Here is a 27,494-nt window from a genome sequence, read left to right as displayed (position 1 = left end):
TCTGAAACCTAAAAATCTGAAACTTATCGTTCCTATAAATAATGCTCTGACAGAAATGCTTTAAAAATCATTTCAAATGAGCTCTCTCTGCTTGTGATTTGACTGCAACGAACATGCTGTACATCTATGATTTCAAAGTTGAAATTCAAAACACACTCATACTGCGCTTTCCTTCAAAACCAATAATCAACGATTTATGGACAAGAAGGCTAAAATGGATCAACTTTACACTTACATTTGAGAAGATTAATGATTTTCTTTCAAGGAAGCAGTGTGTTAGGAGCATTAGTTTCCAGCATATATTTTTGTACGTAATAAAAATATTGAAATGTTTGCATTAAAATCTATTACCTAGAAACCTATTTTATAGGGGAGTTATGTTTAACCCTTTTAAAAATAGGGCCAAATTTATGGGATGTGCTTACAGAAAAAGGAAAAAAAAAAAGAACTGTTTCAATTCACTATTTCAGAAATAAGCAAAGAAATCTCCAGATTTAAGCTTTACTCTTTTTTTTTGTTTTATTTGCATAGACTCCTACTTGACATTTAACATCTAATGTTTATTTTTCTATTTTCAATGACACTTTTGACAGAGATTAAATATTTTAAGATACTGGCGCACGTTTGTATTCTTACAATACAAGGAAAAATATTAATGAGGTGTAATATTTAGATTGCAAGTGATAAAATATAACTAATTCAAATCCAAGAGGGACAAAGCCCTATCATGCTTTTTAGAACTGCACGAACTATCCCAACAATACTTGGAGGATTCAATCTATGATTTTCAAATAGAGATTCAAACCAACAAATATAAGAATAAATGTAATAAACTCCAAAGGGGAAAAGGGAAAAAAAGTGGTCAATTAAATTTTTTCATCAAATTATCAAGATATGTTTGTAAACATAACCAATCCAATTTTTCTGCATTAATGTCAACAACATATATCAATGTTTTCTCGTAGAGCACACCACAGTCAAATAGGTTCACTTATACATTTCAGTAAAACAGGACCAAACTTCCTTAAACCATTCCACAATTACAGACACAGGCATTGGGTAAGGAAGCATCTCTGTCTCTCCCTATATAGATACGATGGTAGATATAAGATCTGTATAAATATTACTACTTGGGGTCTTTTTTATGTTGGTGAAATCAACTATGACGTTCCGGCAAACCATATTAAAGGGGGAGGGGGGGAGGTGGAGGACAGAATCACAAGAAGCCAGCAGAGACACACACAGACACAGTCACAAAACTGACCACAGGTTGCGGATGGGATGGTCGGCAGTTGTGGTTTTTAAAACCCCGCGCTGTCCTTGAAACGGAGGCCGCACACAGCTCCATTAGATACAGATCCAGTGCTCTTGATCTATTATTTACAAAGAAAAACCCTTCACTGCTTAAGTGCCCCCTTCTACTCAGCCTTCCATTTCAACAGCATCAAACAACTTAGTGGGGGGAAAACATAAGACACAACAACTTGTGTTCATCACAACGGTCCATGCAAGTCAGAATTCCACGCGGATGGGAAATAGCATTCAGAATAACCTGCACACGGGATGCCGGCTCAATGACAAACAAATGAGAGGTTTGCTCCGAAAAACGGACGGTCGTTTTCCAACCAGCGACGCAAGGTTTTATAATCATTCTCTAAGAGGAATTTCTATTGGGGGGGAAAAAATGGGGACATTTTTCAGGAAAACCATTTTTACCTCAAGGATGCGAAAAGAATGTTTTCAAAACGTGTTATTTGGTAAGGAATTCCTTAATTATAAAGTCTGCTCTTTGAGTCAAACTGCATTCGATCTAATTAGTAAGCTTAGATCTCACCTTCACGCTGAACTTTAAACTCTCTGAAGCCAATTAAAAACTATTTAAATGAATATTAAAAGGATTCCTGTGATCATTTCTGACATGAGAGAAAACATGCTTTTCAGCAAAAAATGGGTTTACACAGCATGCCTACATTGCACACAATATTTGAGTGGAGTTTTGCATTTAATCTGACTATTACCCTTTCTCCGATTTCGCCATCCAGTGCTCTTCCTCTGCCGTTTTATCACCCCTACTCAGGCAGATCAGCCGCCAATACCGTTTCAACTGCAATTAGACCTGGTTTATTATTCAGTGCTCTTCAATTTTCAATAACTTATTAAGATTTACTGGTTGGTACCCATTTCCCACTTTCATTTTGATACTTTATTGAATTGGGCACATATGTCTATCTACCAATAAAAGTTAGAATTGGGGGGAAAAAATCCTTATCAATTTCGAATGTGATGATGCAAAGCATACTAAGACCACAGTCGACATCAAGTTAAATACACACTCCTGCTCTCTCTCTCCATCTCTCTCTCCGTGTTGGCCTTGAAATAGCTTTTTGAGAATTAATAAATTATTCTGTTTGCTTATGAAATTAAATGCTCCCATGCAAAGCCGTTACAATTAACACCACTAAATGCGTTAGGTTACACTAAAGAAATCCTCACAGTATAATTATATCAATGAGTCATTTAACTCACATATATTAATTCAATTTATCTTCATTTTGAACTGTGTGGACTGATGGATTGTCATCATTAGAAATGACAGACCTCCACGCCGGAGGAGAACACAGACCTGCTAATGCTGACTGCTCGCAAGACCACACATCGCTGCCCCCTCTAAGGGCACCCACACGGTAGCAAGCGATGTATTCTCTGCGAAGGACCAGAAAGTCAGGGCTTCTGATCAGGATGCAAAGGAGCATCAACCGGAGTCTCTAGAACCTACGAGCCAGTGTCAATAAAGAAAATTCCTGTACAGAAATCACAATGGTGGTATGTTCAAAGGACAAGGACCACTGTATATTTGGTATTAAAGAAAAACACTCCTTGGGAAAATGCTACATGACAGATGACATTTCGCCCAACCAGGCAACCTATTGATAAGCATTTCTGATTTAAAGACAACAACAATGGTGCCAGAGCAAACATATTAGTAACTCAGGGAGCTCACTGGGGAGACTGCGAGTGAAGAAGTACCAGGCAAAGCAAGCCCAGGGCTGTTCATCAGGCTCTCCTTCCGAAAACGTGCAGGATTAGAGGTCATCGAGGCTTTAACTGACTGAGACTGTACCTGACCTGTAAGAGGTGATAGTCAAGCTGAACGCCCCCCCCCCCCCGCCCCCGACCCGGCATGACCATCCTAGGTTTTGAATAGAGGAATCATGGTGACAAATTTGGGACTGGCTAAGGGACTGGCTTTGAATTTGGTTCTTAAAAGACTGATGTTTACATTGAACATCTTTAAATACCTGACTCAATTATTTAGTCCCCCATCCCTCTTAAAGAGAGTTCCCTGGCTGACTCAAGTAGACGTATGTCCTTGGGTTTAAGGATGCCCAAAATGCTAGCACTGATCTCCAGCTTCCCTAATTTGAGCAGCGGGAAACAAAGGAAATCACTTCTAATTTCTTTAAATGCTGGTGGGAAATTAGAGAGAGCACAGAGCTCTCTGGGCCTAGAAGTGTGGGTGCAGGCCATGATTTCTAAAGGCAGCACACCTTTCGCAGGCAAGGCGGCCGGCACACAGACAACTGGTCAACCCGGCCACCGCACCGCACCCAGGTCAGCTGCCTTCGGAAGGGAGGATGCCGTAGTTCCTCTGATTCATGCCTTTGTGGTAGCCACTGAGCAGTCAATCAAGTGCCGGGGGAAATTAAATAACCACATTATGTGGCTTTGATATGTTAGAAGTTGTTGATCTGATCAATAGTGAACTATTTCAAAATAACACCTGGGGATTTTTGCTCCCATTCGCCGAATCAGGACTTTCTGCTGGCATCTCCTCCACTGGGGTGCGGGGAGGGATGCTGACGAACCTCCGAGCTGTCAGGGTTTCGCTGAGCTGGCTCGACGGACCTGGGCAGCCAGAGTAAAGGCTGGTTTTCAGTTACAGAACCCAAGACTCCTGTCACCGTGAGGCCCCTAATTATTGCTGCAACAATATGACAAAAATAAGGAAATTTGGTGGGAATAAACGGAATTTGCTTTAAAGATAACTGTCACCTTTGCTAGAGCCAAGGGCTGAAATTAACAGATGAATTGGAAGGGAAGTCATTTCAGAAACTCGCCAGAAAAGTACAATAAAGGAAAAAACGTTTTTTTACTAAGAGGAGGAGGAGGACCTGAATATATGGATACTGGCCAAAACTAACCTTCCTTTACCACTTCATGTGCTTAAAATGCCTGATGGCTCACCTCGGGGTGAAACCTGCCACCAAAACATGAGAGAAGGTGCCGGAACGGGACAGCACGATCTCTTCTGAAATTCCTTGGTTTTCATTAACCAATAAATGATGTTTTTGTGGACTCTGAACCTTTGCTTTTCACAAGCACGTCTAGGAAGGGCGCCAGGGAAAGTCACCCAACGCCACCAGTGGATATAAACTCTCCTGAGTCAAGTGCGGGTACCTGTTGTGTCCTTTACAACACGTGTGCGCTGAGAAACCAGGCGCGCACACGCAAGCCCCCGCTGCTGCCACAGAGAATCACAGGGTAACGGGAGGAGGTTTCCGGGAGGCAGATCCTTCTGAGCCTTTCGAGCTGCTGGCTGGATGGCAGTGATTTTTACCCCAGGCCCAGAACTGGTGCTGGATGCCAAGAAAGAAGTGTGTGTGTGTGTGTGTGTGTGTGTGTGTGTGTGTGTGTGTGCGCGCGCACGCGCGCGCGTAAACATGCCTGGCCCTCACACCGACAAGATAGCTTTTATAGACAAGACGGTCTCCACCTCTTTCCTAAGCTCCTTGTAAACACACCCAGAGGCTAACACACAATGGGCACATCCAGCGAATAATATGGTGAAATTAAGTTATGTCATTCCTCCACCATAGCAACGCCCACTGTCTGTCTCGGGAGTGAGGAGTTGGAGCGCTCCTCTCGCACTGGGCCCAGATGGGAGGCGTGTTGCAACCGCCTGTCCACAGCAGACAGGGAGACTGGTTTTGAACGCAACCGAGCATCGCAGGGCAGCCTGGGCTGCGGCCGTTTCCCTTTCCCCAAACCATCTTGTTTTTGTCTAGCACCTCTCTTCAAGGAAGCTGGGAGGGACTGTTTCTCATAATCAAATCAAGTCTTACATGGCAATGGCCCCATTTACAGACAGAAAACAAACAAACAGGCTCGGAGGATTTAGGACTCATTCAAGATGAGCTGGTTAGTCATTTCAGCAAATGAAAAAGGGGAGGAGGAGAAATTATTGCTGCTGCTGTAATGAATATAGGAGACATCTTCCTTACACTCTTCCTTCAGGATTCATTCATTGATTCACCCAATGCTAATTCAGTGTCTATTTCATGCCTGGCACTGCTCTAGGCACGAGAGATAGATCAGTGAACCAAACACAGGGAAGTCCTGCCCTCAGGGAGCTTATAATCTAGAGAGGGCGACAATTACTTACAACAAAGAAGTAAAAGGCACAGTAGTTACTGGAGTAGTTGCATGTGTAACCTAGTCGAAGTCACCTCACCTCAAACAGGACCAGTTTATAATGACCAGGCTCAATGTTCAACCCCAATTGTCCTGTCCCCTGAAAAGTATAATTGCAAAGCTTGCTTTATATCCTAGAGAAGAAGCCCAAGCTTTTCAATCACCCCATGTCGATTGTTAATGAAAGAGTCCCAAATGCTAAGTCATGCTGCCCCATCACCTAGCGATGAACGGCTGTTTGCGCTGGAGCTGAGGAGACTCCACAGACTGGGGAGGTGGTGGTAACGATCAGACGCCCTGGTTTCCGCACCGCCCTGGACTTCCAGGCGCTGGCTCCTTCGTGTGACCCATACGGTTGGCCAAATCGGTCTGTGCTTGGGACAGAAACATCACTGGCCCGGGGGACGGTCGTGAATACCAATTAATACTAATCTGGACTTCTTCTCTTTGACCTAATACACAGAGTGGACTTCCTGGTCCTTCTGTCCTTCATTGAGGGGTCAGATAATTGACAACTCCTCAAACTACTGGCATAAACGCTTAACATTTTTAGCTGCTTTTCCAACTATAAATTAGATAAAATATATAGATGGTGAGCCAACAATTAGAATCCACCTCTTCCTTCACTGTAATTTGGGGGCAGTTAAACGTATCAAGGGAAGAGCTTCTTTTACCAAAATGTGTGCACGTCGATCACATGGTTACGGCCGTGTCCTAAGTATAAATGTGCAGAACTAAGCCCTGGGTAGATGCTCAAGAAATGTTTGTTTCAGGAATTTGCACACACACACTTATTATTACTATTACTATTATTATTATTAGAATGCCTTCAAAGAAAAATATCTTTAAAAGAACACCTTCAATAGACAATCTCAAAATATTTCAAAGAACATGTTGGGATCAGAAATTCTTTAAATACAATTCCTAAAATTGATTTTCTTTCAGTTGTTCAGACTGTGATGGTTTGATAAAAAGGGTATCAGAACCTCGTATAACAATTAAGAGTTTACTATTATCTAAAAAGATGCCATTTTTCTAAAAGTTCGTAACTGACTCAGGCGTCACGGATCTGTGAGAGCTGATTCCTCTCACAGAAGTTTCTTAAATTCTGGGGAAGAGGCCCAGAATCACAGGCCTTGTGTTAAAATGAGGATAAGATTGATGGCTGCAAAATTTCCTCAACATGTCTCTTCAGTGGCTTCAACGAGGGGTCTTCTCAAAGTGTAAGCCTGGAGGAGCCAATTTCCGAGTGAAATTTGTTACACTATCTCTACAATAGTGTACAGTGTGAAATGAACCACTGCGTAATCAGAATATCAAAATTATCAGGGGCTGGTTAAAAAACTGCAAAATGAACTCTCCACATACTATGCTTCAAAGACAGGCAGTGGATGCCACCACATCTAAGCCTCTAGTTTACGACAGGTCTGGGACTTGACTTGGTATCCCAGAACAGGACGGCGCCAGGCAGGCACGCCTACCTCGTTCTCTAGACTTCCTTAAACTCCCCACTTAAACGCCACACTCTCCCTAGATGCTGGTGCCACTGTCCCTATTCTTACAGGTGGCAAAACTAAGGCTCCCAAAGAATAAAGTAATTTCCCCAGGATAACACAGTAGTGACAGAGTCTGAATTTGAACCCAGGTCTTCTAACTCTTCCAGTGCCATGGCTACATCCCCTGCCAGTCAATACTACAGGGCAGAAGGTGGAACATGCCAGCAGGGCAATCCTAAAGCTGAAGTGCCCTCCTGCCTCCAATCAACACATCAGGGGAGGCAGCGTGCATGTGTGTAAACGCCGAGTCGGTAAGGTTTGTAGTGGTTCCCTTTACGGAGGGGACAGTTGGCAGGTATGTTGGCACAATTAGTACAGATAAACCCTCAATAGCCTATCTGCCTTCTGATTTTTAAATAAACAAAGGCTGAATGCTATAATTAAGATCAGAAGGGCCTCTGAAAGACCAGATGGCAACAGAGACGTCACACAGAAAAGTCACTGGCAGGGAACTGGGCGAGTTGGTTATTCCTAAAGTGGAAGAAGTGATTTTTAACAAATGTTTTTAACTCAGATGCCTGGAGGGAAAGAGTCACCTCCTTGCAGAAATGATGTCTGAGCCCAAGGCAGGCAGCACCCAGCTGGGATGCTCAAGGGAGGGAGGGGGAGAGATCTATACTGCAGGAGGCTCCACGGTGAGGGAGGACCCCACCCAATGGCTCTAGTAGACGTTCCCCCGGGATAACCAATCCCAGGAAAGCCACCAGTGCCGTGGCCACATGGATGCCCCAGTCTTCCTCCTTTGCTTAATACTAAGAACACAATGGCATCTCTTCACCCTCAATGGCGTCAGGGTGAGCCCCTCCCTCCCACAATGGCCCCATTCAATCTCCCCCAAGAGAGCCTGCCCCAAGTTTAACAGCCTGTGTTAGGAGAGCACTGGACACAAAAGGAGGTGTTTCCAGGTTCAGTGCACACTTTACCTCCATTCATCAGAAGAGGAACAAAAGCAGCGCGCCCCCCCCCCCCCCCGTACTTCAGGCAGGGCAGAGGTTGAGCTCCGCCATCCCCCCCCAAACCATCCCCACCAAAGCCACAACCTTTCTCTGGTGCGGGGTGAAGGCCACATTGTCTCAGGATCATAGTGCAGATGTGGCTCTAGATTTTAACTACCTTCATCACAAAACATCTGCATAAAAATGCGATTCTTTTGTCCTCCGAGAAGAAACAAGAGGAAGCTGGGGGGGGGGGGGGCGGGGTGCATGAGGGCAAAGGGAGCAGAGGGCTCCCAAATCAGGAGCAGAGGGTCAGTAGGAAGACCTTGAATTATGCATTAAAAGTTCTTTTAAAAAAAATAGCCCCCCTCTTTTTTTGCTGTAAATGTTTATACCTGTTGTTAGGGTTCACCGCTATTTTTATTAAGTAGCCTAATATCTGCTTTAATTACTAAGTAACCCTGAGAGCAACACTTGCCCAACACAGGTTACTTCAAGAAACACTATTTCACATAACCCCTTAATTTCAAGTCAAGTACCTTGATGTCTTGACCACGGATTTCTACAGCAATCTTATCCATCAACAGCCCCTGATTTTACTGGTTAGTCATATGGCTCGAAGTTGTGGGGTTTTGGGGTGGGGGTGCAGTGCTAAGATTTGAAATAGCACAAGTCATGCCTCCCTCCTCAGAGAGACACCCCCCACACCCCCCCTCAGCCAAGCTGGATTAGTCATACTAAACATAGCCCATTCCCAACCAGCCCATCAAGCGCTGGCAGGTCGAGCCCAGCTGACATTCCGGGCCCAGCTTAACATTACATAATGAGAGCTTCCCTCCCATCTCGGGCCACAAGTCAAAACAAACTTGCTGAACTCAACCCGGGGCACCAGCTTGTGACAGGACATGGGAGCCTAAGGAGCAGAAAGAGCTCTTGGTAAATTTTAAAATCACTGGGGAACTTTGGAGTCCAATCTTACTGTGGTCAACTCAAGTCAGGGTTGCTTTGTGAGTTCAAGTACTGATGCTCCCCAAACCTACATGCTTTCCAAACTAGCTTTCAAAGGACCGCCTTCACATATTACTAAGGTTTGCGTGTGTTTTTTTTAACAAAAAGCCCAGAAAGCAGCCCTGTCAAAGGATCCCAAATCCCAGCCCTGTGGAAAAGAAGGTGGTGAGGTTATGTAAGAGGGTGAGATTCCCTGACATAAACTAGTTGTTCCTCCATCAGTCAAAAGGCACGTGGGAACAGCCAGGTCTGACTTCCTGTGAATTGCTAGCGCACGTTCCTCCCCAATACTCTTGACATCTGAACTCCAGCTCACCTCTCCCCAGCTAACCTTTAGCGGAGGAACATGTCAGTCCACGCTCATCGCCATCATGAGCCTCCTGGTCGCCAGGTCAACACCCAGGGCATCACAGAGAGTCGGGATTTCTCAAGTGGGAAATGGGCAGGTTCACGCGGAGAGCATGGAACCTCACACACTAATCCAGAGAGAGTGTAAAATTACAGGCACTTAACGTGAATCCAACTGCACCTTGAATCAGAGGTAGCAGAAGAGAAAGGGGAAAAGAAGTCTAGACTCTGGCCTTCATTCTACGACTACCCAGCTACACAACTGCAGGACCTCCCGGCGGTCAGCCTCTCTCTGGACCTCAGTTTCCCAGGTTTACAGAGAGGATGGTGGGGTAGGTAGGTAGGTATCTGTCAGATCTCATAATTTTAAGATTCTGGCTGGGGTGAGTTGCTCAAGGAATTGTTTGTGTGATACTTTTAGTCACCCAGGCCCATTTGTACAGGAGCCTTTCCAAGAGCCTAGTACCTGTTGGGTAACTTTCAATTTGTTACTATTTCCTTGCCCATACAATAGTCCCCGTCAATCTCCCTAGATAACCTCTTTTAAAAAAAAATCCTGGAGACCACAACTTTTCTTAATAAATCAGGGCTATAGTTAAAAATATTGATTACTGGCCCGGCTGGTGTGGCGCAGTGGTTGAGTGTTGGCCCAGGAACCAAGAGGTCACGGTTTGGATTCCCAGGCAGGGCACATGCCTGAGTTTCAGGTTCGATCCCCAGTAGGGGGTGTGCAGCAGGCAGCCAGTCAATGATGCTTCTCTTTCTATCTCTCTCTCTTCCTCTCTTTCAAAAAAAAAAAAATCAATAAAAACACTTTAAAAATTAATTATTGGAGCCCTCAATGCTGTGTGTCCTATTCTAAATAGAAACGGTGCTTTTTAAAGTTATTTTACGTTCCCCTCCTTGGAAACTGTAAGAGACTCCCATGTGCCTGGAGCCTGGACGGGAGGTATGTACCTTAGATCTCTGTGACTGGGAGAAAGAGAAAGACTTGCTGTTGAATGAGCCAGTACAGAAATGTGGTGAGAAGTCCAGCTAGATGGGCAAACAGAGGCGAGGGAAAGGAGAATGGGATCAAAAGGATACTGGTCACCAGGCCCAAGTGAGAAGTGAGGAAGCAGAGAAAGGGGTCTGGCAGCATCCAGGCTGTGGTCAGAGCCACAGCCCTGGAAACTCCCCGAACTTCAAAGGTGGACTTGTCCACAACACACTCTCTTTATTGTGGCTTTCCTTGGCGGCCTCCTTACCCAAACCATTCCCACCGAGGTGGAAGGACCCAACCCTTGAGGGAGTTCTGAGTCCTCCGGGGGCTCTGGAGGCAACTTCTTCTTGCATCAACAAGGATAAGCCAGCTGCCTCCTGTACACCATCCACTGGGGATGAAGCCCGCAACCTGGGCACGTGCCCTTGACCGGAATCAACCTGCTCTCTCCCTCTCCCTTCCTCTCTGAAATCAATAAAATCTATATTATAAAAACCCAGTGGCCCTAATGCTGTAAGGACCAAAGACCGGCGCAGGTGGGCAGAGCTGAGAGTGAGGCGGGGTGGGTAGGAGCCCAGGGCGCGCACAGGTGGGCGGGGCTGTGCGATTTCGCGTGCTGGCTTCTAGTTGTAATAATAATAATAATAATTTTAAACAAAACAAACAAACAAAAAAGGACAAGCCAGGATGAACGGGGTCTCTGTAGAAGACCAGGAGGGGCAGATTTCCCAGGAACTCAAGTCACTACTTCCAGCCAGAGGATACACTCCTTGGAGAATAGGTCTCAATCCTCCTCGCTCACACCTATCCCCAGCACCAGGACAGCGCCTGGCCCAGCAGTGTTCGATAGCATTGTGCTCAATGGACTCAAGCTGTCCCGGGCGTGGTCCCTACCCTGTCACCCTGGGAGTTCACAAGAACTATTGCATAATTTGCATCCAGGAGCAGAAAAGAGAGACACCTGTCCCACAAAGTCCAATCAATGGCCTTGCAACAGCTGTCAGTCACAAGTCTGGTGTTTGAGAGACTCGGCCTGGATCCCTGCCTACATCCGTAACGTCTAGTCTCCCTTTATCCTCATCTGCCAAGCGACAAAGATGGCCCTGCCCATCTTCCTGAGAGCCCGGCCCCCAGACAGCCAGAGGAGCAGAACAAGCATTCCTGAAGCGTCCAAAGACAGGGCTGGCTCTTCGTGCATGGTAAACAAGCAGAGGCAGAGCTCAGTGATGCTGAGACGCCCAAGTTCAAGTTGAACGGGGAGCTTACTGGGGGCTTTTTAGGTCCTCTGCAAAGCCCATTAGGACGCTGCACCCTGGGTCCTACAAGTCTCGGGTTCGGTACACAATACTGTGGTACCACCGAATCAACTGCTCTGAATGCATCCCCCTGAATCTCGCTCCCAAGCTTTTCCCCCAGCGCCTCCCCACGCCCTCCCTGGTGCCCAGATGACATCTATTAAATTCAGGCAGTGCTCCACAGGGGATCTTGGCCTCTGGCAGATGAGAACAATAGCATCAAAAAGTTGCTTGCCAACAAGCCATAAATTTAAACAAGTCAGGATGGCAAGAGGACGCTGCCTGTGAATCATCATAGAAAAGGAGTCAAAAGCAATGTGGTTGAAACTGGAACAGGGAGCCAGACACCCCTCTGCCGGGTGTGCCTTCCATTACAAAGGCAGCGCCTTAGAGCTCCCACGAAGACTAGACCATCACTCCTTCCCCCGTGGATGACCACTTACGGTCTTAGAACTCCACGGAAGGCTTTGCTGGGGCGGGAGGGGGCGAGGGGCTCCACTAGACTGCACGGCACATCTAACCTAACCAAAGGCATCATCCTCCGTCTTGGGAGGCGGTGAGGGGAGCTACATTACATATACGCAAGGGCACCAATTTTATTTACCAAAGTGGGGGCACAGCTCGCCTAATTAGAGCACAGTCCCAAGAAACCAAGCGTCTGGGCTACACTCCATGCGCCGGACCCGGAATGAAGCCTGGCTTGCTCCTGCCTCAGTGGTGCAGTCCACGCAATGGAGGCCGTACAACCGAGGCTTCCTCTTTCTCCTCCTCCCCCCGACTTAGCCCACCATCAGGAGTGGAATGCAGCAGACAGGACCACACACTGTGCAACTATATGCTCTATGCTCAGTCCTCACACCCACTCGCACAAAAGACATACCATTAATAAGTACAAAAAAATGTGGGTTTCCTCCCAGAGCCATCTTGTGCATACCCCGCCCATCACTGGCACCCATCGTGAACATTACTTGATTCTAAGTTCATGGGGGGATGGAGTAAGGGGGGGGGGGACAAAAGCTCCCTAGCATGTGCCCAGCGAAAGCTCACTCTCCAAAATGAACTTTCCTCTTTCGAGTCCTGTTTTCATCATTCTAACAAACGGTCAAAAAAATTTCCCCCTTAATTTGCGGGATCCAAGCAATTTTTACTGTGGGTGGTAACAAGAGCTTAGCTGTTTCTAATTATTGAAAAAACAAAACCACACACACAAAACAAAACAAAACAAAACAAAAATCGAGGCTGCCAATTGCTGAGAGACTCAGAAAGCCACAGCTTCCGGTAATAAAGATTCTTCTCCCCAGCTGTCATAAGCGGATCTGAGGAGCATCTGGGTGTCGGCTCAGCACGCCCCCATGAGTGTGGCGAGCTGGACCGTCCACAGGTGAAGGACAGAGGGTGGCAGTGCAGTGGGGAGAGGGGGGCCCCCTGGCTTTGCAAACACAGGAAGACCCTGCCTTCACATCCCAGCTCTAAGCAATTATTCTCAGTGGAACCAAGGACAAAACATTTTTTTAAAACTTTGTGCCACACTTTTCTTCTCTTTAAAAATAGGGGGGGAACAGTTGCTACCTGCAGGGAGGATGAAATGAGTTAATATAAGAAAACTACTTTGACCGGAACGGGCACTTACAAAGCGCTCAACGTGACCACTAGCTTATTTAGATGGAACGTTATAATAATATTAGTATTTCTCTCATGGAGTAGCTGTAAGGATGAAACAAGAAGAGGAAAAACAGAACCCGATACCTGAAGGGCATTTTTACTAAACCACACCCCCACAGGACCAGGGATGGTGTTCGTGCTTCTGTCCTCCCGCACCAAAGATGAGTGCAAAGATACCCACTGAGAACTAGCACGTCAGTAAGGGCTAATGTGGACAGATGTTTACCGGGTTCCAAGTAGACCATCTGCCTTCTGTACCTTAACTCACTGAAATCACCCAATAAAGGAAGGAAAGTGGGTACGAAAATATCCCTGTTTGTAGAAGGACAAACTTTGCCATGATAGGTTTGAATTCATGGAATCTTGACCCCATGCAATAACCATATCCAAGTGCCAAGGCCACATTCTCTCTTCTTCTGAGGTAAGATATGTCATGCCTGGCTTGCAAGAATTATGACCTTCATGGAATCTGAAAGAGGGAATAACAAATATACTCCTTTTTATGGAGAGAAAAACTATGAGATAACCGTCCTACTAAAAGACCCAGAGCCGACCACCAACATTGAAGAAGGAGAGAGGGCATTTCTTTTGGCGAACTTGGACCTCAAGTTCAACGAAGCAGCCCTAGTCTACTCAACACGAAAAAGAATCCGGTACAATCCTCCACTGTCCGACCTCTGCTTTCGCCCCACCCCCCATACCCCCTTGTGAATCATTCCCCGAGGGGGGGGCCGTCCAGTCAGTCATTTTTGTTAATGGAATTCTAAGCCCATCGGTTTTCAGCTGAGAGGATGAGCTGTGTTTTTCTAAAGCTATCAATCTTTCGCTGTGTTTTTCTAACACAAATATTTAGTGCTTTCATCTCGTAGTGCCCTAACATGCAATCTGTCACCCAAATAAGAAAAAGGGAAAAAAAACACCTTCTCACATGGGTGTTTGTAGAATGGTTCCACGTTTCGGACGTCAATCAGACAAATGGCGAAGACTTTCCGAGGGGGCTGACCTGGCGCATGGCCCTCCAGAGGCGTATTCCAGAGTGAAGGCGCCAGGCCCCGTGGTCACACTGGCTCTCCTTGTGAAAATCCCGCCAGCCCGGCTTTGTAAAGCACCCCTAGCATTTCCAGCGGGATGCACAAAAGCAACTTGTTTCTAGGCTGTTTGTTCCTCTTGCTTTGCCCTCGGACCCATGCTTGTGTTGCTTTGTTGACTGTGTAATTTTTTTCCCCCCATGAAAATCATTCTGCTTCCACCTGGAGGACATTCCCCTCCAACCTGGCCACACAATAATAGTTTCTTATCAGCAAAACTCACGCCTCCTCTCGGCTAAATCGCAGATGCCCTGACTCTCCCCCACCCAGAGATTCCTTCAGCCTGGGGAGGAGGGGGAGCTGGGGTAGAAGCAGGAAAGTTGGGTTACTTTTGTAGAAGGCGATGTTAGATGTCGGGAGGCCAGAAGAAGAGCCATGCCTGTGTTTCTGAGTGTTGCCTTCCTCTGTCTGTCTCCCCTACAATGTCTGCTTTCTGCCCTCAGTCGCTGCTCCCACTTCTCAACGGACTGCAAGGGCAAGTCTCCAGGTAATTACAAAGGCGGGAATTAGGTTACACAGGAATTCACACGGGTGTAACTGCCTCTACTTTCCCCGGCCAAGTCCACCGCGGGGCCATCGTCTGTGGCTCAGTCAAGTGTGACCCTGAGCTGGGGACCTCTGAGGCTGCCCTCCTCTGCTCACTACGCGCACTTCCCTGCACTTCACTCTCCCTAAGGAATTGCACGCTCTCAACCACAGTGGGTGACATGCAGCCTGGCCTCCCCGTGCAGGTAGCAGCTTGTTCCAGAACCTGATTGGGGGTGTGGTTTTCACCTAAGTCATGGGCCATCTGGGGACAGCCTGGGAGAACCACGCTGGGCCAACAGAATCTACAGAGAACGCACCATCCTCATTTGACACGTGATGCCCAAACCTTGATGGTCTGCAAAGACATCTGGGCAAGAATAATGAAAATAATTCGAAGCAGAAGATTCCAGAAGTCGTTTTGTTTCGCTCTGCTGCCTATATGGTTAGCAATAACATATTTCTCTCGCTAATTATATTTCCCTTTGGCCACGGTCAGAATTAGCTAGAATTCTCCTAAATCCACAAAGTGGCCCAAAGCATTCTCTGGCAAGAACAGCGGGCGGCCAAGAACAGCCAGTGCCAAAAAAGTACAAAATCAACTGAGACTTGTCAATCACCAGCAAGCCGGCAACAGCAGGCCGGCAACAGCAGGCCAGCAACAGCAGGCCCACAGTCCCAGCCCCTCTGCTGGAGAAGGTGTGGAGGAGAGCGGGCAGGCCCAGGTCATCAACAGGGAGAAGTTAGCCTCTGCGTGAAAGAGATGAATCAAGTTAACACTACCCTTCAAACAGCAAAAATGACAAATAAAACCCACCCCTCCCGTGGCTGCAGAGGGATAGCATGAGGGTGTGTAGAGGCTGATGTGTCCTGATGGGCACAGCGATAATAGGAATTGAGGCGAAAATTCACAGAAGGGTAGACCAAAAGAAAAAGTCCGTTTGCTGTACGATGCATTTTAAAATATCATCTTTCTAAAGTCCCACATCTCAAAGGAAACCTGGTTCCCAGATACCTTCCCCCCAAAAAATCCAAACCGAACCAAAACAAACAAATCAGGGACCCAGACAAGTAGGTAGTAAGTACAAATCTGAAAAACAGACATTTGCAAGGGACCCAACCAAGCAAGACGGCAGTGAAGAAAGGCCCCTATAAAATCTGGAGCGAGACGTCCACGCCCAGACACTGCTGTCCCTCCCAGATACGAGGAAACAGAGGAAATGCGCAGCCCCCTGCCCCAGGACCTGCGTGTATCTCTGAAGCCAGGAAAAGGTGCCCTAAGCCAGCGTGCACCCCTCGCACCTCCGCCCAGCTTTCTCGGGCATCCCTGTAAAAGGCGAGAGGAAAAGAAACTTGTCCGGGAGACAGGGTTGTGGACGACCAACAGGATCTCCTTCCGGCCGGTCACACATTCCTTGCACCTTCTGGTGGAGGGGCTGCTCGTTTCCCAGGAGGAGTGGGCCTGTCACCTGCCCGCCTGGTCTCCGGGGAACCATCAGGCCCGCCAGGCACCCAGCAGGCAGGAGCCAGGCTGGGCAAGGGGTGATTGAGAGCTTCCGTGATCCCTCTGACCCCAACCCCAGCTCAAGTTCAATCCAACACCACCTCCCGCCAGCTCTGTTTTCCTAAGCAGCGAGAGGCCACCGCCAGGGCACGGACTGCGACCCCAGGGGGCTCAGGCAAGGCTGGGCGGACCAGGTGACCAGAGGGGTTGGGAAATGAACCGAGGCGGCAGCTGTGAGTCCTCTGGTCACCCCGATTCCTTCCCATCTCCCTTCACTCTCACTTCTCCTTTCTCTGGTGTCTTAGTCCCTTCCTTGTCCCCACCCTCCCTGGTCGGAAGGAACTGACTTTTCCGAAACAGAAACTTTCACTCTGAGAACAAATGGGCCTCAGATTTTCCCAGAGGAAAAAAAATGTTCTCTCCTGCCGCACTGGTGGCCCCGCTGACCGGGAGCACGTGGGTGAGCACCGTGGGGTGGCGTGCCCCGGAGACGTGCGTGAGTGCATGGCAGGCACACGGGCCCCAGCAGTTTGTAACAAAGGCGTCGGAAAGGCTCCAACGCTGTACAAAGGCCACCTCCTTCCTCATTTCCAGCTCCAGGAGAGGAGGCCAGCCACCGGCTGGGCAAGGACAGAAAGGAGGGCCAGAACGGGACCCGCTCTCCCGCCTCGCTCCCCTCAAAACACAGTTTGTCACTATTGCATTTTTCCTGCAAACAGGTGTGAAATGGACTTTCAGAGATATTTTGGAGAAAGTTGGAAAAATATGGAGTAAAGGATAAAAGGGGATACAACTCCTAGTATCCCCTCTTGGTTCTCAAGTAGTGGCTGATGAATGAATACCTTTCGAATGAAGAAGAGAAAGACTGGCCTGGTAAGGAAGGAGACAAACCCAGATCGCCCACTCTGCGTACCTGACAATCATTCCCTTAACACGAGTAAACTAAGTCCTGGAGTCTGAGCTGAGCTCGGGCTCCTCTCTGGTCCCAAATTCCAAGCATCTACCCCCCCTGACATGGAAGACACAGATAACAGGAGAGTCCTCTGCAGAACAGAGATATGAGAGATATGGCGAGGCGGAGGGAGACAGGCCGCCTGCCTGACAGATAACAAGAGCATCCACTCCTGCCCTTCAAGGACTGGCCACGTGTTTTGACTCAGGGGGGGCCCAGAGGGACGAAAAAGTCTGAAGGCTAATTTAAACTCATGCTGGCCACAGTCCAGCCCATTGAAAACTGACCTGTCACATCACAGAATGACCCAAGGGGAGCGCCCAAAACAACAAACGCGCGGGTGACAGCATGTCACCCGTCCAAGGCCCAAGTCTTCTCTGTTAATGACCTTTGTCACACCGGATGCAAAGAAAACATGTGACTCACCAAGAATGGAGAAAAGGGAGGTGGTCACAGAGATAAGAGCTGTGAGACAGCCCATGGCGGCTGGGTGGATGTCAGGCGGCCCAAGAGGCGTGGACCCAGGGCGAGAGGACACGCCACCCACCCCATGGATGGAGCTCCTCCGCGGATCTCCACGCACTCCGTCTGCACTTCCTACCCCCTGCACCAGCTTCTCAGGGTGGAAGGAAAGTGGAAGAAGCGAGGGGAACAGCAGACACAGAGTTCGGTCCAAGGAATGGCACACGACAGGGGCAACAGGACCCAGAGTGACCCTCTCCCGCTCTGGGACTGTGTCCCCAGTGCAGAGTGCAGGACAAGCTGTGTCCATCACGTACGGGGCGCCGATCGGCAGCGGGAGCTACGGCCTGGTCACGATGCCCTGGGAAAGGGACTTCGCCAAGGTGCTGGAAGTTCCACGTTGGGCACCAAGATACCCATTTACAGTTCTGCAGTGAATTGGCGGAGGGAACTCGGGCACTCATTTAAGACTCCAACAAAGAAGCTGTGAAAAGAGAGAATGAGAGAGAGGAGAAATAAAGGAATATGGGTGGTCCCATAGCCATCCCACTCCAAGAGTGAACTTGGGGGAGGGCTGAGTTGCAGGCCCGCCTGCACAGATGGACCAGGGCTAAGCCGCGGTATGTAGATCACGTGGGCATTCTGCAACGTCCGGGTCATTCTGTCTCTGTCATTTTCAACTCGCACCCTCTCCCACGAGAGATGCACCGTAATAGTGAGACTCGAGAAGTGGTTTGCTCCCGGGCGATGACCAAGCAGAGTGAGGGCTGCCCCCTTCTAGAACAGTCAACCCTTAGAGGTTTTACAAAGTCTTTGGGGCAGACCTAGGAAAGTGTATCTATGACTAGCGATGTACTATAAGCAGAAAACAATGTGTATATGCTATGAGCCCACCTATGATTTTTTAAACACATCTTTGAAAAGGCTGGAAGTCTGTCAAAATGTGAACGATGCCTTCCAGAAGTATCTGTGCTGTTTTCTCATCCTGCTTCTCTAGGTAACCAGGACACCTCGGTGAAGCCCCCACATGTCAGAGCCCTCTGCACAGTGGACATGGGAGGGGGAGGGCACATTAAACACTTCAGCCTAACGGAACGCTTGCCAGTCCATAGCTGTAAAGTGGAGATTTATAAAGCCAATACTTCCCTTCTATGCGCTGTGTTGTGAAAACCCAGAGTTTCCATACATAACATGTACTGAAAAATAGGGTGCCGAGGAAATGAAGCAGCATCTATATTTGTTTCAATGACTAACAAGCAAAAACAAAACTTCGGCCATGATGCCATGCTTTTCAGAAATCAGACGTATAATAAGCCACAGATTTATAGGATGTGGTCTAATAAACCGAAGAAAAGTTTCATTTCCTCCCACCAGAACGGCTAACTCCCTGTCTGTGACTAGCTTTGCAACGTTAGCAGAAGTCTCTTTTCTCCTTAAATGTATGAGTTGAGAGGTCAGTAAGCCAGTACCACCAATAATGTTCCCCCCGCTTGAACACACAGACTCGCGGGCGCGCGCGCGCACACACACACACACACACACACACAGACACGCACACACGCACACTCATGTATCCCTAAACATGGGATACAAATAGCCTCAACACTAGCACAAAGGAGGGTCAACCAAAACCTCAGAAGGGACACGGTGCACCATCTTGCTTATCTCCACAGATTAGGAAAAACGTGTCGAAAGCCCGAAGAGGAAGGAAGCAAGGAGTAAGGGAAGGACTGGGACAAAGAACTTTTTAAAAGATTGTTTGCAAGCATTTCCGTGAAAATGGTATTGACTAAGCAATTACAGGAAAAACACTTGCTTTTTATCTGAATGCATTTATGCCATGGGTCACACCCTATTATTGTCACTATTAAACCGGTTAATAGCCCCAATGTAATGACTGTGTACGGCTGGCGTGAACAGGTACGGGAATAGCTAACTAGAAAGAAGTGAGTCATGCTGCCCAGGTGGGTATCGACTTTCTTAGTCATATTTACTCAACTGGTCAACCAACCTTCATTCCCTGGCGGAGAGAACTATAGAGTGAGAATCCAGCTGAACTGCAGGAAAGAAAGGGGAGGGAGAGTGAACCTTAAATATGCATGGGGTGGAAGGTACCAGAATACGGTACTTGTAGAGCAAAAAATGGGACTTAGATGTCCTGAAGGAGAAGTTCTGTCCAGCTCCTGAGGAGGCTGGGGGTACTGAACACCAACACCTTCTCCTTTAGCAGGTGGCAAATGGCTGGTGAGGAAGGCTCCAACCACTGTTACTGCCAGGGTCTGTCACGGCTCTACCCCTTCGCTGTGTGACCTTAAGCAAGTTGCTTAACCTCCCTGTGGTTCTTCTGCAAAAAGGAATAGTCACTGCATCTCCCTCTCAGTGCTGCTGCCAGGTTGTGAAGACTCAACATAGGCAAACACCTGGACCATAGAAAATGTGTGGTAAACGTCACTGATCAGATTCAAGGGCTCCTCACAGGTCCCCATGAAGCAGGGTAGGTCCTCCATTGCCATCCCTTTTTACAGGCACGGGGATTGCATCCTGGAGGGTGAAGCGCGTTGCCAAGGGAGGGGAGAGGACATTGGGGTTACACCCAGTCCTGCCTCCAACCGAGTGCGGTTTCCATGACACTACCCAGGGCCTCCTCTAGCACATCAGTGCTGTGCTGTGGATGGGATTTCCATACACCACCCCAATTCTCACAGTAGGAAACACTCCAAAGGAGCCATCTACATTTCTGGAAACGCCTGCATGGGAGGCCGGCTACACAACTGAGCTGCCCCAGCAGTGGCCGCCCATCACATGGCCACACTATCTGTGTGCGAGCCCCTAAGAATCCTGCCGGGTGCTTGTGCCAGACCAGGTGCACCAGCTCCTCTGACCAAGCCCCCACTTTACAGGCTTCCTCATTTGATGCTCAGAACAGCCCCTGTGGGATCCCCCCTTCGCTGATGGGGAAACTGAGGCAGAGCAGTAGGGTACCTTGCCAAGTTCACACAGCCCGTGAGTGGTGTCGCCGTGCCTGACCCAGTCACAGTTGGAGATTTGGACCCCAGTCCAGAAGCAGCACATATTGGCACTCTCCCAGGAGATGTTCCCCCGTCCTACGGGCAGAGCTGGCGCCAGGGATCTAATCTGTGGGTCAGGCAGAAATCCAGTCTTTCTCTTTCGTTTTCCTCAGACTCTGAATGGGTGTCTGGTTCTCCTTTATCGGCCTCATAACTCCGACCAAAGATTAATGAGTTAGCATTCGCAGGCCGTGCTGGAGGAACAGCTATGGCCTTTTCATCCAGAGTCAGAATGAACCACTGCACTTACTAAAAGACTAGAGGCCCGATGCACGAAATCCATGCAAGAGTAGGCCTTCACAGCCCCGGCTTTGTCCGGAAGGTCGTCCGGACGGTCAGTCCGCTGTTCGGCCGTTCGGTTGACTTGCATATTATGCTTTTATTATAATAGATGACCCAGGGAGGGGCTGCTGAGGAAAAGCTTGCATCTGGCCCCAGCTGCTGCACAGAAGGGGGGACCCCCTGCTCTGTCAGACCCAGGCCAATTAAAGGACACGGGCTTACACACGAACTGGGATCCAGGTAATCCAGGCACAGTCAAGAACATCCTCTGTTTCACGCACACCCGGCCAAAGGGGAATGGTCAGATAGCAAGATTTCCACAAGATGCCAATCTGTGGTGTGACCAACCAGAGCTAAGACACACGGGACTGTATAGCATCCTGGGTGCTATGTCAAGTGGAAAGATAACACGAACCTGAGTAAAGACTTTTAAAGTTTAGACCCATGAATGTTGGGAAAAGAAATGCATCCAAATAATGAAGAGATTATAAACAGGTAAAAAAAAAAAACAAAAAAAAACGGTGGGTGCCTATGTTTCTTCTGTACGGTTTTCTCCATGTCTCTGCTTCTCTTAAAGGGCTAGGTACTACTTCTTAAACTAGAACAAGCTTTTAAAGATGACTTAGTCCACCCCTTCCCTCTCCAAAGGCAAGTCACATGGGCACGTGTTAATATGCCCTAGGCCCGTTTCTGTCCTCGGAGCCCTAACACGTAGCACAGCGCTCAGCATATAGCAGGTATACAATAAACGCTTTTCAAAGGCAGAGGGCTTTACGGATTGGCTCTCGAATATTCACTTATCTTTTTTTTTTTTTTAAGCTAGCGTTAGTACAAAATCATTTGCTGTTTAAGTCTAAAGAGTTAGTTTAAAATTTTCATCTGCATTGACTTTTGCTTTTCTGAAGATGAAAGCGTGCTCTCGACGTTCTTTATTCCTTGGGACCACTAATCCGAAGAGAACTGTCATTGCCGAGCACGGAGCGGCGTGGGGTATTGACGACATATTGAATTATTTAAAAGAAACTGACGATGCGCCCTGTCCTTGGAGAGCCGGGTCTGCAAAGAAAGCTGTGCTCGGCTGCCCGGGAAGGTGGCCCACGGAGGACGGAGCCTTCCTGGGCACCCTGATTCCAAAGGAAAAGCTATGAGTTCGAAGTGACTGATAACAGAGGCGAAGTGGAGGTGATAACTCCTCCTCCACTGGGAGTGGAAAGACACCCAGAGACTTATTTCCTGGGGGTCAAGTTTAATGGCATAAGGTGCTGTTCGCTCTCCCAGAAGCTACGCAGGACACTGGGCCGCCGGCCGCCCCTGGGAGCCCCGCCCTCCGCCCTCTTCTGGTAAACTGGCATCTTTATGGCTCTGGTACACCCATCAGCAGTCAGTACACCCAGACATCATGGCACCCGACACGACAGTGACCCGGCGGGAAGCTGGGCCATAGCGGATGGGCCCTGCCCTGGCTGCAGGTAAACTTTGGATGGGCGGGTTCATGTCGGGGCTGGCTCATCTCATACCGTCATTCGGCTCCGCCACCTACCTCCAAACACCAGGGCTCCCCAACCTTTTGTAAGGAGTGGCTCCTTCTCATGTCCCTGAAGACTTGAGTGCTGACAGTGAAGTCTGAGGGGGGGTAGAGGTGCTGACAGTCGTGGCCCTGAGTGCAGCAAGGGAGGGGACACTGCGGCCGGGAAGAAAGGGGAACAGAGTGAGGCTCGGCGGGCGGGGGCGCAGTCACCAGGCATCCGCGGCCCCAGCCTGGCTTTCTACCCTCACCCCACTCCTCTACAGCTCCCCGCGAGGAGTGAACCCAGAGCTCGTCCACCTCCCTGCCATCCAGCCTGGGGACCCCCTCCAGCGGCATAGTAACAGCCTCCTCCATGCAGACTTTGTGGCATCCCTTCCCGCTCCCCCACCTCAGCCCTTTGTTACCCCAAGGCACGCGATACCCCAACGCACACGGCCACTCCTGCCTCTAGGCCTCCAGGGAGACAGCTGGCTAGCCCCTCTCTCATCTCTCTCGCTCTCTCTCTCAACTTACCTTACTGAATCTTCTATTAGCATAAACCATGCAGTATTTCTACCCCACAAAAATGCAGTTACATATGGTTCCACCCCTACAACTATTGGGGATGTCTTAACACCTTTCCCTCTGCCAGGCGGCAATCGTTTCGAGAGAGAAGCAATGGCACGGACCTCTCCAGTCCCCTCGACGGTCTGGCAGCTCCCACTTTAGGCGCTCCAAAAGGATGCGCTGCCCCGAATCTCCACCCAGCCGGAGCCCCGGGCGCGAGCTGCCTGGGTTCCTTGCCTGTTACTCCGCCAGGGGTGTGCGTGTTCCTCCGCTACACCTCACAGCCACCCTTGAGGTAGGTCCTGTCCCTCTCACTTCACAGAGGAGGAAACTGACTCAGAGACGTTAAGGAGCATGCCCAAGGTCACACAGCTAGTCAACGGCAGAGGGGGAGTACGGACCAGGTCTCCGTCAACTCACAGCGCCGCTGTGTAGACGGGTTTGCCTGTGCAGATGCTGGCTGCTGCTCTCTGGCTGGTGTAGAGAACTTAGGGGTGTAGAGGGAGACCTGAGGCCCGAGAAGAGCTCTTTCCCAACAAAGAAGCATCATTCTAATTGGCTTTTCAGAAAGAAAATATCTATGTCTTTTCTGCCCGTTGTAAAGGAGGTACACCGCCCCTGTTCTAGGTTTTAAAAGTTTTATGCGAAGGAAGGTCCCATGAACAGATGGCTCATCCTTCTTAATCCCGAGTCACAGAATTCAGAGAGTATGAGACTGAGCACAAGACCCGCTATCTTAGGTTCTGATAGTCACTAAAAAGCACAATGAGCATAGTGGGTACTAAAGACCGGGAGATGGAAAATCGATAGACATGAAGGACAAATCTATACAACAGCAGCCACGGTTCTAGAATAATTTACTTGGCTACCCTATTTCCCGATCCTCCCATGGGGAGTATCCGGTTGGAACAAAATCATCCAAAGGCCATGTGAACTCCCCAAACGCGACGGGGCCACGTCACCTATAAACTGGTGTCCCTCCAGGGCCTTCCACTGGCGGCAGCTGTCCCTGCATCTTGACTTTGAATGACAGGAGCCCTGAGTTCTGCCCACGGAAGGGCTGCCCACCCCGGAGGTCCCGGTCCCCACAGCACTGCCGTGGCTCATTTGTAAACAGGAGCGTGAGTCACCGGGCAAGCATGAGTCCATTCACAGACTGGCCCCGCTGTACAACTAAGGATCCCATTCTGCCCTGTCACAGCAGTGACTCACCTGCCTGCCTCCCACCACAGGTGACCGGTTTAACCCGCCCATTGTTCCTGGAAGGAACCCAGCAACAGAGAGGTTTCCATCCTTGTCTGCTTGCTTTGTTTCCTAACACAATGCTGAGAGCAAAGGGGCAAGTTCTGGAGGGCAAGTGCCCCAGGAGTTTGGAAAAGACATGCATCTAAGGTGACCATAAACGGGCATCATCTTTATCCTCTTCCCATGGCCTCGCGCAGGGCCTGTCCTCCCACAGGGGCTTGTGGCTTAGGAGGGAGTGTCACTCACACACACACACACACACACACACACACACACACACACTCTCACACACACACACACCCCTCTGTACAAGGTCTAGATGCTCTTCATACCAGGAACCTCAGAGCCGAATGGGCAGCTCACTTTCACCAGCCCCGCAGGTGCTGCCCGCCAGCTTTGAGACTTGTGAGAGTCACCTTATTCCCGTCTTATCTTAGGGGCCTACCCTGCTTTTCTCTTAACTCTAATTTCCTTACTTACTCATTTCTAAACCTTTTGTAGACTATGAAGCGCTGTAAGCCACTTCAAGTTTGGGAATAGTTGTCTTATGAACAAATTCAAATGTACACACAAACTCACTTTGTGCCAGGGGTAGCTCAGTCTCCCCTAACAAGTAGAAAACCCTTCGATGGATCCTAAAGGCTAAAAGGCAAACATCGGCTATGTTTTCTGCTCAGCATCTGTTTGTGCTTTTTCCCCTAAGAGCACACCCTGAGTTATTTAGGAGGTACCACCCCAACTCTCAAAGTCAGGGTTACTCGCATTCAGTGCAGACCCAACGCACCTCCATGTACATCTCCTGGCCCGGCTCCAGGGATGCTCAGTCCAAATGCACTCGGTATATGACAGCCCCTAACCACAGCTACTGGTTGGCAATTGAGGGGGAAGGTAAGAGCTCTCTGGGCTTGAACCTGGCCCCGTGCAATGAAGTCAACCTGGAGGAAAGCAGGGCCAATAGTTGGGGGACATGGTGACCTCAGGTATGAGCGCCTGGATCCAGCCATGCCTGAGCCTGCATTAACTGTGCACTTTTCAGTTATGCGTCAACACACTCCTCTAAGCTCAGTATAAGGAGCGAGGGGCATCCGACCTGCAGCAGTCTAGTCGCCTTAGTCAGACTGACCTCAATAACCGGCCATCCGCAGTCATGTGGGGAAACTGGGGCCACCCCAGGAAAAGCGAATGAAGGCTCGTGAGTTTCCTGCTCCTGGCCACAGCGAGGGAGTTGCTCCAAGGCAGTATACCGGGGTAGGCGCCGGGTACTTTCCGAAATAAGAATGTCTGGGATGGGGGGCGGGGGGGGGGGGGGTTTGAGCAGCCACACACCCACCAGAATGACCACTCAGCCTGCCTCCTCCTCCAGTGCCTCCGCAGCCATGGGCTACACTGACCTGCCTCTGGAAGCACTGCCCACTTGTGACAGAGGATTTTAAGACGTACATCACCTCTGGGGAAGGTGGCATGTCAAGAGAGAGGAAGGCAAGCCCGGCCAGTGTGGCCCAGTGGTTGAGCATCAACCTATGAACTGGGAGGTCACAGTTCAATTCCTGGTAGGGGCACATGCCCAAGTTGCAGGCTGGATCCCCGTGGGGGGGGGGGGGGGGGCGGTTTACGCAAGAGGCAGCCAATGATTCTCTCTCATCATTGATGTTTCTCTCATTTTCACCAGCAACTCAGCACCTGAAGACACGGTGTGTTGACCGGTCCTGGACATGACCACATGGATCAAGAGTGAAGATGTGCCACCAAAAAAATAGCAACAGTGGTGCATTCTACTATTTTGTTTCTTTACGAGCTCACACACACCCCGCTCAACAGGTGGCTGGGCAATATTCAAATGTTAACAGAATGAAAACCAATGAGCTGGAAAGTACAATTTGCTCTGCCAGGAAAAATAAACAAAAAAGAAAAGAGTATAGAAGAAGGTACTAAAAAGCATTAAATACACACACACACACACACACACACCCTAAAAATACTAATGCCTTCAGAGATACAGAAAGACTGTATGAAATAATGTTATTCAGGCCCAATCTAGCCAATAGCTGTGGGCTGTTGGGAGAATTTTGAGCCTACCGCTAAGGCAGAAAGAGGAAGACAAAAGTTTTCAACTCTGTCTCAGAGAAGTCTGGCGTGAAGGTTAATTTTATGTGTCAACTTGACTGGGCCATGTAAAGTCAGACAGCATTCTGAGTGTGTCCGTGTTCCTGGATGAATTCCACGTTTACATTGAGAGACTGAATAAACCCTCAGGTGGATGTGCCTCACCTGATCTCTCCCCCAGATAAGGGGAAATTCCTCCTGCCTGGAGTTGAGACATCTGTTTTTCCTGCCTTCAGACTTGAACTTAAACACTGGCTCTTCCTGGGTCTCGAGCCTGCCAGTCTTGGGACTGGAACCACCCCACTGGTCTCCTGGGTCTGCAGCTCACTGAGCTTGGCACTTGCCAATCTTCATAACAATGCGAACCAATTCCCGATGGTAAGTAACACACATGCGCGGGCATGCGCACACACGTGCACATGCACATGCATACATATACACACACCCTATTGGTTCTGTTTCTCTGGAGAACCCTGACTGATGCATCTAGGTTGTGTTTTTTAGGTTTTTTCTTCCCCACAGAAAGCGGGGAAGGATTATCTGTGGGTCTGTAAAGTTAGAATTACAAAATGGAATGGGTTTTCTAAATCATGTAATTGAATGCTTTTGATTTTTTAAAATCCTTCAATCTAGCCATACCCATAACTTCCCTGGAAAATAACAAACTGAACCCCAGGTTTTAAAGCTAGGAGTTGGGGTTCTATGCATAACATGGAAGAGTTTAATTTTGAAAGCACAGCATCTTTAAAAGAAATTGAAAAGGCACTTAAGAAAGGGGCATTGGTAAGAGCCATTCCACTAAAAAATTAGTAAAATAACAATTTTTGAGAAATTCTTAAGGGGCTAGAATCCTCCTATCTCTTATTATTTACTGACATAAACACAAGTATATATAACTGAATATACAAAATAATAATAATAAGCAACAGCAAC

General features: G+C 48.7%; 1 protein-coding gene across 47 annotated transcripts in view; it reads right to left on the bottom strand.

The window, feature by feature from the left end:
• TCF7L2 (transcription factor 7 like 2) overlaps positions 1–27,494 on the bottom strand; it is a 195,171-nt gene that overhangs the window by 51,756 nt on the left and 115,921 nt on the right. For 20 of the 47 annotated variants that reach the window (XM_059661408.1, XM_059661415.1, XM_059661406.1 and 17 more), the window contains one exon: positions 22,680–22,820. The exons of the other annotated variants lie outside the window; for them this stretch is intronic. In XM_059661408.1, the coding sequence (XP_059517391.1) occupies positions 22,680–22,820 (141 nt within the window). The remainder of the gene's footprint in view (positions 1–22,679; positions 22,821–27,494) is intronic. 47 annotated transcript variants of the gene reach the window in all.

Source organism: Myotis daubentonii, chromosome 13, assembly GCF_963259705.1.
Source record: "Myotis daubentonii chromosome 13, mMyoDau2.1, whole genome shotgun sequence".
NCBI lineage: Eukaryota > Metazoa > Chordata > Mammalia > Chiroptera > Vespertilionidae > Myotis > Myotis daubentonii.
Note: the sequence above shows the minus strand (reverse complement) of the source record. Positions and strands in the feature narration are given on the sequence as shown.